This window comes from Scyliorhinus torazame, chromosome 18, assembly GCF_047496885.1.
Source record: "Scyliorhinus torazame isolate Kashiwa2021f chromosome 18, sScyTor2.1, whole genome shotgun sequence".
Lineage (NCBI taxonomy): Eukaryota > Metazoa > Chordata > Chondrichthyes > Carcharhiniformes > Scyliorhinidae > Scyliorhinus > Scyliorhinus torazame.
In genome coordinates this window covers 120,699,430-120,715,130 of record NC_092724.1, presented here as the reverse complement: position 1 = coordinate 120,715,130, position 15,701 = coordinate 120,699,430, and the positions used below count along the sequence as shown (strand labels likewise).

General features: G+C 52.6%; 1 protein-coding gene across 2 annotated transcripts in view; it reads right to left on the bottom strand.

Annotated features, from left to right (window-relative positions):
- acsf2 (acyl-CoA synthetase family member 2) overlaps positions 1-15,701 on the bottom strand; it is a 273,790-nt gene that overhangs the window by 12,796 nt on the left and 245,293 nt on the right. For both annotated transcript variants that reach the window (XM_072483256.1, XM_072483258.1), the window contains exon 13: positions 5,146-5,287. In XM_072483256.1, coding sequence (XP_072339357.1) covers positions 5,146-5,287 — 142 coding nt within the window. The remainder of the gene's footprint in view (positions 1-5,145; positions 5,288-15,701) is intronic.

Genomic DNA, 15,701 nt, shown 5'->3' with positions numbered 1-15,701 from the left:
ATTAAAATGTATTCAAGGGAACATTTTTTGGGGGCCAATATGGAGCAAGCCGAACAAGACATTCTGGAAGATTTAGGGAATGAATGTGGGCAGGTAGAAGGAGTATCAGTGGTGGAGCATTTTAATAGTAGTGATCATAATTAAGTTCAAATTAGATTAGTTGTGGAAAAAGATTAAAGATAAATTAAGGGGGACTTCTGGTGGTGGCCATGCAGTGAGTGGTCGCACATTTGGTAGTTCCCGCTCTAGGTGGTATTTTTTGGTCTTTTCCCCATCCGAAAGGCAAAGTTTTTTGACGGCAAGAGGTGCAGGAGTACTTGGAGAAGGTGTTACTCCTCTGGTGTGGCTGGTGGATTGACCCACGAACTAGGAATGGGGCAAGAAGAAAGGAGTTGCTAGAACAGGAGAGTCTTCATGGTGTGCCAATGATAAGATGGCGGAGAGCAAGGGTTGTTCTGCCCGCCCAGTGGTCAATGGAGCAGCTAGTGGAGTTTTTGAACGCAAAGTTCAGCCAGCAGGGGAAGGAGGCGCTGGTACACCTGGCTGAAGTGGTGGAACCGATCAAAGCAGGGATCGAGAGTGTGGAGCAGAGGCTGGAGTGCCAGGGCCGGGCGATCCAAAAATGGGAGTGATGCGGGATACACAGAAGAGGCTGAAGGAGAAGGTGGAGGATCTGGAGAATCGCTCCAGAGGACAAAATCTGAGGATCGTGGGGATGCGAAAAGGCATCGAAGGAGCGGAGGCCGGCACGTATGTGGCCAAAATGTTGGAGCAGTTGATGGGGGAGGGGGTCTTGACCAGTCCCTGGAGGTCGACCAAGCACACAGTGCGCTGAAGAGGAGGCTGCAAGCGGGCAAGCCACCAAGGGTGATGGTGGTGCGGTTGCACCATTTCTGGATAAGGAGAAGATCCTCCGATGGGCGAGGCAGATGAGGAAGTGCACCTGGGAAGGGAACGAGCTGCGGGTGTATCAGGACCTGGGTGCAGAACTGGAGGAGAGGAGGGCCGGGTTTAACTCACACTTTAAGAGGCTGCCCACTTTAAAAAGGGGGTGACGTTCGGAGTGCTCTACCCCCCCCCCCCCCCACCTGGGTGACTTTCCAGAAGCGTGAATATTATTTTGGCAAGTCAGAAGAGGCGATGGAGTTCAGGAGGGACAATGGATTGGCAGGAGAGTGAGGGTATTGATCTTTGGAAGGGTTTGTGCGTGTGTTTCTTTGTTGGTTCCATGTAAACTTTTCCTTTGAAGTGTTTCTCTTGTTTTGACGGCATGGTTTTTGGAGGGCAGGCCTTTCATGGGGGAACATCAAAGGTGAATGCACCTTTTGATGCTTTTTGGGGGAGTGTGGACGGTAGGGGAACCAGGGGGTATAGGGAAGTTGGAGGCCTTGAGTGGGGGACCTGGCTAGCTGAGCGGGCTAGTTAACGGGAGTGCAGTGCGGGGTTGTCAGGAGGTAGGCGCAAGGAAGGGAGATGGGGTTGATGTTTTGGGAGTGGGGGAGGGGAAGGGTTGCTGACAATGGTATGGTTGATGTGGCGCAGTTGGAAAAGGATCGATGACGGTGGACAACTGAGGGTGGACCTGGAGGGTTGCATGACACGGGTCAGGGACTGGGCCAAAAAGGGACATGGTGATCGGCAGGGGAGGGGGAGGCTGGTCATGTGGAACGTGAGGGGGCTGAATGGGCCTGTCAAACGGTCACGTGTGTTAGCGCAGCTGAGGGGTCTGAAGGCGGATGTGGCCTTTTTGCAGGAGATGCACTTAAAGATCGGGGACCAGACAAGGTTGAGGATAGGATAGGTGGGGCAGGTGTTCCACTCAGGACTGGATATGGAGACGAAGGGGGTGGCAGTGCTGGTGAATAAGTGGAGTGGCGTTCGAGGTGGGGAACATCATGGTAGATTCAGGGGGGAGGTTCGTAATGGTGAGTGGGAAGCTGGAGGGGTTGCCGCTGGTCCTCGTAAACGTCCAAATTGGGATGATGTGGAGGGCGGGGGGGGGGGGGGGGGGGGGGGGGGCGGATCTTGCTTCGATGGAGTACTCAGAGCTGTCGAAAGTGGGTGAGTGACCTGGTGGACCACCTGAGGCTGGAGAAAGTCAACCTCGTCCTGAAGGGTCAGTTGATGGGTTCGCTCAGAGGCAGAAGCCGTTCATTGACTTCTTTGGAGAGGATTGTGGGTCAGCAAAGGGAAGGGGGATAAAATAGGGAAGCCAGGAAAGGAGAATGGGGCGGTTCAATTCACGTACCAGCCTCCCCGAACAGGCGCTGGAATGTGACGACTAGGGGCTTTTCATAGTAACTTCATTTGAAACCTACTTGTGACAATAAGCGATTTTCATTTCATTTTTTTCATTATGTTGTACGATTTTTCTTCTGCTTCTAAACAAGCTGCCTAATATAAGTGTAAGAATAGTACTCAAGAAGGGAGTAGTACCAAGTTAAATAGGAGCAGACTAAGAAGGACTACAAGGAATAGAAAGATTGGTTTAGAGTGCATGTCTGTCAACACACAAAGTGTGATGAATAAAGTTGGGGAGCTACAAGGATAAATAGCCGTGTGGGACTATGATGTTATGATAATAATGAAATGTGGCCCAAAAAAGGTGACACGAGGCACTGAATATATGAGGCTGCAAAGTGTTCATAAAAGATAGGGATAGAAAAAAGGGAGGTGGGGTAGCATTACTGATTAGGAATAACATTGTACTGTTGGAAAGAAATAGAGTATTTGAAGCGTAAGGACTGATCAACATGGTTAGACCAATTGATAAAGAGGGCACCGATTTAAGGTGATTGGCAAATGAAGGAAGCTCTTCTAGTGAAAAACTGTTTGTGAGAATACCTTCCCATTAGCCTACTCTCCCTCTGCTGCTCAGGCAATTGTCTAACCAGGTCAGTAAGTTACCTCCAATTCCATTAGCTTCAATTTTAGTGAACAGTCCCTTATGAAGGACTTTATCAAATGCCTTCTGGAAGTCCATAAGAATAACATCCATAGACATTTCCCTCAATCACCTCTTCAAAAGAATTCGGACAGGTTGGTCAGGCATGACCTAGCCTTAACAAACTGACGTTCGTTCCCTCGGATCAGCTGAAAATGTTGAAGATGTTCAGTAACGCGCGATTCTCCGCTCCCGCGACTAAGTGCCCACGCTGTCGTGAACGCCGTCGAGTTTCACGACGGCGCGAAACGGCCCCAATCGCGATCGATTCAAGGCCCGAAAGTGGGATAGGAGCGGGGCCGCGAGGAACTCGGGGGGCATGTCGTGAAAGCAGCGTCGTCAGCGCGCGCCAGGCATTGGCCCGCGTAAAAGCGGCGCCGCGTAACTGGCGTCACCCGCGCATGCGTGGTTTCCGTCCTCCCCGAGGCCGCCCCGCAAGAAGATGTCGGATGGATCTTGTGGGGCGCGGAGGAAAGGAGGTCCTCCTTCAGAGAGGCCGGCCCGCCGATCGGTGAGCACCGATCGCGGGCCAGACCCCATTTGAGGCCCCCCCCCAGTGCAGGAACCCCCCTCCCCCCCCCCACAGGCCGTCGTCACCCCAGCGTTCCCGCGCTGTTTCCGCCGGCAGCGACCAGGTGTGGATGGCGCCAGTGGGAACCTGTCCTATTGGGCAGGCCGCTCAGCCCATCCGGGCCGGAGAATAGCGGGGATAGCGGAGAATCGCCATTTTGGGTGTCTTGGGCGATTCTCCGGCCTGCGCCGCGCAGAACACGACGGGGCCATTCTCGCCGCTTGGGTGAATCACGGGAGGGCGTCGGACCGGTGTCGCGGGGAAAAATGGCGCGCCAGGCGATTCTCCCAACCGGCGCGGGAGTGGAGAATCGTGCCCCCTAATCTTACTTACAGACTCTCACAATTTTTCACCACTGTTCCCAAATCAAAAGAACTTTCCCTGCATTGTCTACAAGGTAGATTACATGACCTTCCAAACCTGTGGGCGCCTATCATCTAGAAGGGCAGTAGTGCATGGGAACACTACTGCCTGCGAGTTCCCTTCCACCCCGCACATCATCCCGATTTGGAACTATATCCCTGTTCTTTCAATGTCACTGGATCAAAAACCTGGGGCACCCTCCCAAACAGGACTGTTGGTGTACCTACACTCCATGGTCTGTAGCAGTTCCAGAAGGCAGTTCACTACTACTTCCTCAAAGGCAATAAAGAATGGGGAATAAATGTGGCTTTGCCACGATGCTCACATTCCATCAATGTATTAAAAAAAGTTCTCTGCATTAAGTTTCATCCGCTACTTGTCTGCCTATTTCAGTCCTGCCCCCTGAAGTCACTTACTATCCACCTCATTGTCTGAAACATTTCCAAGCTTTGTAACAGCTGTAAACTTTGAAGCACTCAAGTCCAGATCATTAATATACATCAAAAAGAGCAGTGATATCAAAACCCTGGGAAGACCACTGTGTATTTTCCTTCAGTCTGAAAAACAATTATGCATCGCTACTCGATGTTTCCTGTCACTTAGCCAATTTTGAATCCACAGTGCCACTGTCCCTTTAATTCCAATTTTAACAAGTTTATTCTGGGGTGCTTTATTGATTTTTTAAAAATCCATACTAACATCAACCTCATTGCCTTTAACTACCTGCTATTGTTTAATCAAATAATTCAATCCTGTCAGTTAAACACAATTTGCCTTTCATACATCCCTACTGGCTGTCATTTATTAAACCATATTTCCCATGTGGTAACTAATTCTAGTAATAGAATCACCACAATGCAGAAGGAGGCCATTCAGCCCATCGAGTTTGCACCGATCCTCCGAAAGAGGACCCCATCTAGGCTCATGTCCCCACCCTATCCCCATAACCCCACCTAAACTTTTGGACACAAAGGGCTAACCCACATAACCTGCACATCGTTGGACTGTGGGAGGAAACCGGAGCACCCGGAGGAAACCCACGCAGACACAGGGCGGAAATTGCAAACTCCACACACACAGTCACCCAAGGCCGGAATTGAACCTGGGTCCCTGGCTCTGTGAGGCAGCAGTGCTAACCACTGTGCCACCATGCCGTCCTGTTGACAATACTACTCCACTAAAGGAGGCAGGGACCCATTCTGTGAGAGTAGTTGCCAGTGAATATATTATACCTCTATTAATCCAGCCTGTAGTTCTAGTCACTTACCTGGACTTCATGTATTTTGGGATGTGTGTGCAGAAATGATTCCACTTCTGCAGGGTAAATGTTCTCTCCTCCACGGATGATCATGTCCTTGCACCGGCCGACAATCCGACAGTAACCATATGAATCGAGTGTGGCAATATCACTGGAAATGCAGAACCATTTAAATAACATTGCTCATCTAAATATGACCTGAAATCATCAGTTTAACCGCAGTCTTTCTGTGGGGCGATGAACTGCAGGAAGAGTGGGGACTATTGCCGTTCTCTTGGTAAAGTCAATGTGTGTCTGAGTCAAGTGGAACATGAATGTCTCTGCTTTACTTCTTGGTCAGGAGTCAGTTGACTGTTCTCAGCCACAGTGAGTGTTTGAGTGCTACAACTGAACTCAGTACCCCTAAAGGGATAGCGATCAAAAGCTTCATTAAATAAATGGGGCAGGAGGAAATAACAATAACAGGATTAACGGGTAACCAAAGATCAACCAATATCTTGGACTAAGTTGAAAGCCTGAATCAAAATGGCGGGTTTGGGTAATATCAAAAATGTGTTTCTATCTCTGGCACTTGCAATGATGGTGATCAGAGGGTATATTCCAAATGTGGACTTTATTTGCAAAACAAGGACTGCACACAAACTCACTCACTGCCCCCCACCTCTCAGTTACCAGTGATGTCCGCATGTATGTACATATGCCATTGTTGCATTGCCTATATTCCAGAAGACTCTGTGCTTGGAGTAAATTAGCTCAACCTGCTTTGATTTGATTTATTATTGTCACAAGTGTTAGTATACAGTGAAAAGTATTGTTTCTTGCATGCTGTACGAACAATGCGTACTATACATAGGGAAGGAAGGAGAGACTGCAGAATATAATGTTACAGTTATAGCAAGGTGTAGAGAAAAGATCAACTTAATACGAGGTAGGTCCATTCAAAAATCTAATGGCAGTAGGGATGAAGCTGTCCTTGAGTCGGTTGGTGCGTGACCTCAAACTTTGGTATCTTTTTCCTGACGGAAGAAGGTGGAAGAGAGTATGTCCGGGGTGTGTGGGGTCCTTAATTATGCTGACTGCCTTTCCGAGGCAGCGGGAATTATAGATAGAGTCAATGGATGGGAGGCTGGTTTGCGTGATGGACTGGGCTACATTCATGACCTTTTGTAGTTTCCTGCGGTCTTGGGCAGAGCAGGCTCCATACCAAGCTGTGATACAACCAGAAAGAATGCTTTCTATGGTGCATCTGTAGAAGTTGGTGAGGGTCGTAGCTGACATTCCAAATTTCCTTAGTCTTCTGAGAAAGTAGAGTTGTTGGTGGGCTTTCTTAACTATAGTGTCGGCATCGGGGGACCAGGACAGGTTGTTGGTGATCTGTACACCTAAAAACCTGAAGCTCTCGACCCTTTCTACTTTATTCCCATTGATGTAGACAGGGGCATGTTCTCCAGTACGCTTCCTGAAATCGATGACAATCTCCTTCGTTTTGTTGACATTGGGGGAGAGATTATTGTCGTCGCACCAGTTCACCAGATTCTCTGTCTCATTCCTGTACTCTGTCTCGTCATTGTTTGAAATCCGACCCACTATTGTGGTGTCATCAGCAAATTTGAAAATCGAGTTGAGGGGAATTTGGCCACACAGTTATAGGTGTATAAGGAGTATAGTAGAGGGCTGAGGACACAACCTTGTGGGGCACCGGTGTTGAGGATGATCATGAAGGAGGTGTTGTTGCCTATCTTTACTGATTGTGGCCTGTGGGTTAGAAAGTTCAGGATCCAGTCACAGAGGGAGGAGCTGAAGCCAAGGCTACGGAGTTTGGAGCTGAGTTTCGTAGGAATGATGGTGTTGAAGGCTGAGCTGTAGTCGATAAATAGGAGTCAGACATAGATGTCTTTGTTATCTAGGTGTTCCAGGGTAGAGTGCAGGGCCATGGAGATAGCGGCTGCTATGGACCTGTTGCAGCGGTAGGGGAACTTGTGGGGGGTCAAGGCAATCCGGGAGGTTGGAGTTGATTCGTGCCATGACTAACCTTTCGAAGCACTTCATGATGATGGATGTCAGAGCCACTGGACGATAGTCATTAAGGCACGCTGCTTGACTTTCTTTTGGTACAGGGATGATGGTCGTCTTCTTGAAGCAGATAGGGATCTCAGATTGTTGTAAAGAGAGGTTGAAGATGTCTGCGAATACCCCCGCCAGCTGATCCGTGCATGACCTGAGTGCTCGGACTTCCGGTTGTGGCTATGCCTAGGTAGGTCACGCGGTCGGCAGCTCCAGCCGATAACGGACTTTTGGGCCTTTTTAAGGAGCTCCAGCAGCACTTGGACGCCGATTCCCGGTGTGGGAAGGAAACAGTGAGGGTCACCCAGTGCTGTATGGAGTGGACCAGGAGTGGGGTGGTTAAAAAAGCAGCGTTGGAGAAGAGAGGAGAACGGGCGAGAAAAAGCAAGATAGCGGCTGGCGGGGATCAGGCAGCGTGGGCCCTGTGGTCACGGGAGCAGCAGGAGTTTTCAAGAAACTACTTTGCGGATTTAAAGGCGGAGATGCTGGCCCCTATAAAGGCGTCGATTGAAAGGTTGGTGGAGACCCAGAAGATGCAGGGGACGGCGATCAAGGACGTGCCGCAGAAGACCTCTGATAATGAGGACGGGGTTCTGGGCCTGGCGGTCAGAGGTGCACGAGGCACTGCACAAAAAATGGCAGAAGCTGGAGGACCTAGAGAATAGGTCAAGGAGGCGGAACCTGCGGATTCTGGGTCTCCCTGAAGGTGTGGAGGGGTCAGATGCTGGGGCGTATGTGGCCATGATGCTGAGTACGCTGGTGGGCGCGGGGGCTTTCCCGCAGCCCCTGGAGCTGGATGGGGTGAACAGAGTCTTGGCAAGGATGCCGAGGGCGAACGAGCCGCCGAGAGCTATGGTGGTAAGGTTCCACCGCTTCACCGACAAGGAGTGTGCCCTGCGATGGGCGAAGAAGGAGCGGAGCAGCAGGTGGGAGAACACCGAGATCCGTATTTATCAGGACTGGAGGGCAGAGCTGGCGAAGAAGCGTGCGGGATTCAACCGGGCCAAGGCGGTCCTCCACGGAAAGGGGGTGAAGTTTGGGCGGTTACAACCGGTGAGGCTGTGGGCTACATATCAGGACCGGCACCACTATTTCGACACGCCGGACGAGGCGTGGACTTTCATCAAGAATGAGAAGCTGGACTCGAGTTAATGGACTGCAGTATGCTGTGGGTGTTGTTGGTGGTGGGCGAGGGGGCGGTGTTATGTTGGGGTTTCCCCCGTGTTTTCTTCTGTTTTTGTGGCCCCTTTGCCCTGGGCCCTCGAGGCTTTGGGGGAGGTCGCAGTTGGGAAGAGCTGCGTCACAGGAGGTGGTGTCTGCCCAGACAGGGAGCGCGGTTTACCCGTGAAATGGTGGGGGTGGCACCTGAAGCTGGGGGTTTGAGTGTACGGTACAATGTTTTGTTTTTCTTTCTCTGTTCACACGGGGTGTAGGGGGGGGGGGACTCTCTCTACCCCACTTAGGTGGGGGGGGGGGGGGTTGGAGATTTGTAAGGGGAACCCACAGGGGGATTGGTGGTGGAGGCAGGAGCAGTCGGGATCAGCATGAGTCAGCTGACTTATGGGAGTGCAATGGGGGGGAATAGGAGGGTTAAGCGGATATTTGACTGGGGGGGTGGTTTAAGAGGGGGCTGGGATACTGCTGTGCTGACTGAGGGGGAATCGATGTTAAAGGGGAGAGTCGGGACAGGGAGCCTCCGCTTGGGGGGCTGGAGGGTGCAGGAGGCGCGGGCACGTGGCTGGCCTAAAAAAGGAGATGGCTAGTCGGCAGCGAGAGATGCCTGAATGGGCCGATCAAGAGGGCCCATGTGTTTTCGCACTTAAAGGGGCTAAAGGCAGACGTAAAAGAAACGCACCTGAAGATCGCGCATCAAACCAGGCTGAGGAAAGGATAGGTGGGGCAGGTTTTACACTCAGGGCCTGATACGAAGAACAGGGGGGTCGCAATTTTGGAGAGCAAGCGGGTGGCATTTGAGGCGGTGGGTATTGTGGCGGATAAAAGGGGTCAATATGTTATGGTAAGTGGCAGGTTCCAGGGGGCACGGGTGGTGCTAGTGAATGTGTATCCTCCGAACTGGGACGATGCAGGGTTCATGAAGCGGATGTTGAGTAGGATTCCGGATCTGGAGTCATGCAGTTTGGTAATGGGAGAGGACTTTAACACGGTCCTGGACCCGGCACTGTATCGGTCTAGGTCGAGATCGGGTAAGAGGCCGGCAGCGGCCAAGGTCCTGAGGGGGTTCATGGACCAGATGGGGGGAGTGGATCCGTGGAGATTTGCCAGGCCAAGGCAAAGGAGTTTCCCTTCTTCTCCCATGTGCACAAGGCGTACTTGCAGATTTTTCGTTGTAAGAAGGGCGCTAATCCCGAGAGTGGAGGGGGTGGAGTATTCGGCCATTGCGATCTCGGACCATGCCCCGCACTGGGTGGAGTTGGGGCTGGGGGAGTAGGGAGGCCAACGCCCTCTGTGGAGAATGGATGTGGGACTACTGGCGGACAAGGAGGTCTGTGGGTGGGTTCGGAGGTGTATCCAAAGCTATGTGGAGACCAATGATAATGGGCAGGTTTCGGTGAGTGTGGTCTGGGAGGCGCTGAAGGCAGTTGTCAGAGGGGAGCTAATTTCAGTCAGGGCCCACAGAGAGAAGAGGGATAGGATGGAGAAGGAGAGATTGGTGGGGGAGATTCTTAGGGTGGACAGGAGGTATGCGGAATCCCCCGAGGTGGGGTTGTTGAAGGAGTGCTGGAGCCTGCAGGCGGAGTTTGACTTGCTTACCACGGGGAAGGCGGAGGCTCGGTTGAGGAAGGTACAGGAAGCAGTGTACGAGTATGGGGAAAAGGCAAGTAGGATGCTGGTGCATCAGCTGCGGAAGAGAGAGGAGGCCAGGGAGACTGAGGGAATTAGAGATGGGGGGGTAACACGGTGCTGAGCTCGGCAAGGATTAACGAGATCTTCAAGGACTTTTATGGCAAATTGTACGAGTCAGAACCCCCGGAGGGGGGGAGGGGGGAGGGGATGAGGCAGTTCCTGGACCAACTGAGGTTTCTAGAGGTGGAGGAGGGGCGAGTAGAGGGATCGAGGGCCCCGATTGAGATGGAGGAACTGGTTAAGGGGTTAGGGGGTATGCAGGCGGGCAAGGCCCCGGGACCGGATGGATATCCCGTAGAGTTTTATAGGAAATTCTCGGAGCTGCTGGGTCTGCTGTAGTTGAGGACTTTCAATGAGGCTAAGGAAAATGGAACCCTTCCCCCGACGACGTCCCAGGCTCTGATCTCGCTTATCCTTAAGCGAGATGAGGACCCGTTGCAATGTTGCTCCTAAAGGCCGATTTCGCTCCTTAATGTGGATGCCAAGCTGTTGGCCAAGATTGTGGCCACTAGGATTGAGGACTGTGTCCCGGGAGTGATCAATGAGGATCAGACGGGGTTTGTGAAGGGCAGGCAGTTGAATACGAATGTGCGGAGGCTCCTGAATGTGATCATGATGCCCTCGGAAGGGGGGGTGCAGAAGTGGTGGCGGCAATGGACGCGGAGAAAGCTTTCAATCGGGTGGAGTGGGAGTACCTGTGGGAAGTGTTAGGCAGATTTGGGTTTGGAGAGGAATTTAAAGGGTGGGTCAAATTGTTGTATCAGGCCCCGGTAGCGAGTGAGTCGACGAACCGGCTGCGGTCGGGGTACTTTAGATTACATCGAGGGACGAGGCAGGGGTGTCCCCCCTGCTGTTTGCCCTGGCGATCGAGCCGCTGGCCATGGTGTTGAGGGAGTCCAGAAACTGGAGGGGTTGGTTCGGGGGGGAGGAGCATCGTGTTTCACTGTATGTGGATTACCTGCTCCTGTACATTACGGATCCGGTGGAGGGGATGGGGGAGGTCATGCAGATTCTTAGGGATTTTGGAGACTTCTCGGGGTATAAGCTGAATGTTGGAAAAAGTGAGCTTTTTGTGATACATGCGATGGGGCAGGAAAAGAGACTGGGAGAGCTACTGCTTAAGATGGTGGAGAGGAGCTTTCGCTATTTGGGCATTCAGGTGGGTAAGAGCTGGGGGGTTCTGCACAAGCTCAATTTAGCGCGGCTGGTGGATCAGATGGAGGAGGACTTTAAGAGGTGGGACATGCTGCCGCTTTCCCTGGCGGGCAGGGTGCAGTCCGTAAAGATGACGGTCCTCCCCAGGTTCTTGTTCGTCTTCTAGTGCCTTCCCATTCTCATCCCCAAGTCCTTTTTCAAGCGGGTAAATAGGATTATTAGGGGATTTGCGTGGGCAAACAGGACCCCGCGTGTTAAGAGACTGTTCTTGGGACACTTCCGGGTGCGGCTATGCAGAGCTAGGTCGCATATTCGGTAGCTCCTGCTTGGAATGGACTTTTGGGCTCGTTACAGGGCCCCCACGGCATTTGTTTGCCATTTCCCGGTGTGGGAAGAAGGCTGCAATATTCCCCCGACAGTGTCCCCCAGGAAGGGTATGTCTCTTGGTTGCCAGACACGGCAGAAACAGTAAAAGATTTGGCTGCAACTGCAGGATAAACAGGGCCTCTTCCAGCATGCAGGCGGGGGAAGGGCAAGCTTAAAGCTGCAAGCTGACCTGAGGGCCTGTATCAAAGGTGAATTCTAGCAGCAGAGGGAACAACTGTGAAAAGATCTCAAGGCCACTGAAGGGACTTCCGGTTGCGGTGATGCCTAGCTAGCCGCACGTTTCGGCGGCTCCAGCTCCGACGGACCTTCGGGCTCTTTTAAGAGCCCCAACGGGGAATTTTCCGACGACGCAACCCGGTGTGGGGTGTGTGAGAAGGGAGTCCCCCCCAAACGAAGGAGGAAAAAACCGGCGGCGGCGGCTGCAGCGCGAGGAATCGTCGACCAAAGGGTCAGAAAGAGAGAAGTACAAGATGGCGGCGGAGAAAGCGCAGGCGACATGGGGGCCTGAGCAGGATGAAATCGTGAGACGGTGCGTGGAGCTGCTGAAGAGGGAGGTGCTGACCCCGATGCTACAGGCAATTGAGGGGCTCAAGGAGACATTAAAGACCCAGGAGACAGAGCTCCGCGTGGTGGAGCAGAAGGTGACAGATATTGAGGACGAGATCCTGGACCTGGCGGTTAAGACTCAGACGCACGAGGCACTTCATAAAAAGTGTACTGAAGGGATCGAGGCCCTAGAAAACGGAGCGCGAAGGAAGAACCTTCGGATACTAGGTCTCCCTGAGGGTGTGGAAGGAGTGGACTGTGGAGCGTACGCAAGTAAGATGCTGAGCTCACTGATGGGTGCTGAGGCCCCTACGGGCCCCATGGAGGTGGAGTGGGCAAATCGGATTCCGGCGAGAAGACCAAAAGCGGGAGAACCACCGAGGGCGATAATCGTGCGATTTTACCGCCTTAAGGATAGAGAAGAGGTCCTGAGATGGGCTAAAAAGGTGCGGAGTAGCAGATGGGAGAATGCTGTGGTACGGATATACCAGGATTGGAGTGCAGAGGTGGCGAGAAGGAGGGCGAGCTTCAACCGAGCCAAAGAGGTGTTGCATAAAAGGAAGGTGAAGTTTGGGATGCTGCAGCCGGCAAGACTATGGGTCACGTATCAGGAGAGACACTATTATTTCGAGACGGCGGAGGAAGCATGGTCCTTCATCAAAGAAGAGAAATTGGACCGGAACTGAGGGACTGATGCTGCAGGAAATGTTATTGTTATTGTTAATGTTACGGTGGAAGTTAATTGAGAAGTAAACAGGGAAGGGGGGAGACATTGGGGAAATGTGGGCGCCGGTGAGGGGGGAAAGACGGGACATAGTCGGAGAATGGGGAAGGAGAGGGGGAGGGGAAAGGGAGCTGCGCCATAAGAGGCGGGTCAGGTAAAGGGATGTTCCCACGCCAGAAAGAATAAGGCGGGAAGACAGGCGCAAGGCGGATGGGAGTTCCCCCACACGGGGGGGGTCGAGGAGTGAGCAGGAGTAGCCGGGGTCAGTTGAAGTCAGCTGACTTAAGGAAGTGATATGGGGGGAGAAATCATGCTAGATAGGGATCTAACGGGGGGGTGGGGGGGAGGGGGAGGGGGGAGGGGGACAACTGGGTTGCTGCTGCGGAAATCCAAAAGGAAATGGCTAAAGAGTGGGTGGTTGGGGATGGTGTGCGACGCTGGGGGAGCGAGCGGGAGCACGGAGGCGGGATACGGGACTGGCCTAGAGAAGGTAATGGCTAGTCGACACGGGAGGGGGGCAGGTAGCCCCCTAGTGAGGCTGATCACGTGGAATGTGAGAGGCCTGAACGGACCGATAAAAAGGGCCCGAGTGCTCGCGCATTTGAAAGGACTAAGGGCAGACGTGGTTATGCTCCAAGAGACGCACCTAAAGGTGGCGGACCAAGTTAGGCTAAGGAAAGGATGGGTGGGACAGGTGTTCCACTCAGGACTGGACGCAAAGAACAGAGGGGTGGCCATTTTGGTGGGGAAACGGGTAGCATTTGAAGCAAAGAACATCGTAGCAGATAGCGGAGGTAGATTTGTAATGGTGAGTGGTAGGCTGGAGGGAATGGAGGTCGTGTTGGTTAATGTGTATGCCCCAAATTGGGACGATGCGGGATTCATGAGACGGATGCTGGGGCGTATACCGGACCTGGAGGCAGGAAACTTGATTTTAGGAGGGGACTTTAATACAGTGCTGGACCCGGGGCTAGATAGATCCAGCTCAAGGACCGGAAGAAGGCCGGCAGCGGCCAAGGTACTTAAGGGGTTTATGGACCAAATGGGGGGAGTGGATCCATGGCGATTTCTTAGACCTAGGGCTCGGGAGTTTTCCTTCTTCTCCCATGTCCATAAAGTGTACTCCCGGATAGATTTTTTTGTGTTGGGAAGGTCGTTGATCTCTAGGGTGTAAGAAGCTGAGTACTCAGCCATAGCGGTTTCGGATCATGCCCCACATTGGGTGGACCTGGAAGTAGGAGAGGACAGGGAGCAGAGAACACTCTGGCGATTAGATGTGGGACTGATGGCGGATGAGGGAGTGTGCGCAAGAGTGCGGGGGTGTATTGAGAGATACCTGGAGGTCAATGACGACGGCGAGGTCCCTGTGGGAGTGGTCTGGGAAGCATTAAAAGCGGTGGTCAGAGGAGAGCTGATCTCTATTGGGGCCCACAAAAGGAAAACAGAGGCCAAGGAAAGGGAAAGATTACTGGGGGAGATTTTAAGGGTGGACAGGGAATTTGCAGAGACCCCGGAGGAGGAATTGTACAGGGAGAGGAGACGACTCCAGACGGAGTTTGACCTTCTGACCACCAGAAAGGCGGAGGTACTGTGGAGGAAGGCACAGGGGAGGAGGTATGAATATGGGGAAAAGGCTAGTCGCCTGTTGGCGCATCAATTGCGAAAGAGGGCAGCAGCGAGGGAGATAGGAGGAATTAGAGACGAAAGGGGAGACACGGTGCGAAGGGCAGGAAAGATAAATGAGGTGTTCAAGACCTTCTATGAGGAACTGTATAGGTCTCAACCCCCAGAGGGAGAGGAGGGGATGCGGCAGTTCCTGGACCAATTGAGGTTCCCGAAAGTGGAGGAGCAGGAGGTGGCAGGCTTGGGGGCGCCGATTGAGGTGGACGAGGTTATTAAGGGACTGGGAAGCATGCAAGCAGGGAAGGCCCCGGGGCCAGACGGGTTCCCGGTGGAATATTACAGAAAATATGTGGACTTGTTGGCCCCGTTGATGGCGAGGACGTTCAATGAGGCCAGGGAAGGGGGGACTCTACCCCCGACGATGTCGGAGGCGACGATATCGCTAATTTTGAAGAGGGACAAAGATCCGTTGCAGTACGGGTCCTATAGACCTATTTCACTATTGAACGTGGACGCCAAATTGCTGGCAAAGGTACTGGCATCGAGGATAGAGGACTGTGTCCCAGGGGTGGTGCACGAAGACCAGACAGGGTTCGTAAAAGGGAGACACTGAATGTTAACGTGCAACGACTATTAGGGGTGTTAATGATGCCCCCAGTGGAGGGGGAGGCAGAGATAGTGGCGGCAATGGACGCAGAGAAGGCATTTGATAGGGTGGAGTGGGAGTATTTATGGGAAGTGTTAAGGAGGTTTGGGTTTGGGAACGGGTTTATTAGCTGGGTTAGACTTCTTTATGGGGCTCCAACGGCAAGCGTAGTTACAGGTCGACATAGATCGGAGTATTTCCGATTATATAGGGGAACAAGACAGGGATGCCCGCTGTCTCCATTGTTGTTCGCGTTGGCAATTGAACCTCTGGCCATGGCGTTGAGAGACTCCAGGAAATGGAGAGGGGTGATTAGAGGGGGAGAAGAACACCGAGTCTCGTTATACGCAGATTACCTATTGTTATACGTGTCGGACCCAGCGGGGAGGATGATAGAGGTTATGCGAATTTTGAGGGGGTTCGGGGAATTCTCGGGGTATAGGCTACACATGGGGAAGAGTGAATTATTTGTGATACATCCAGGGGACCAGAGTAGAGAGATAGAAGGCTTACCGCTAAGGAAAGTGGAAAGAAATTTCCGATACCTGGGGATTC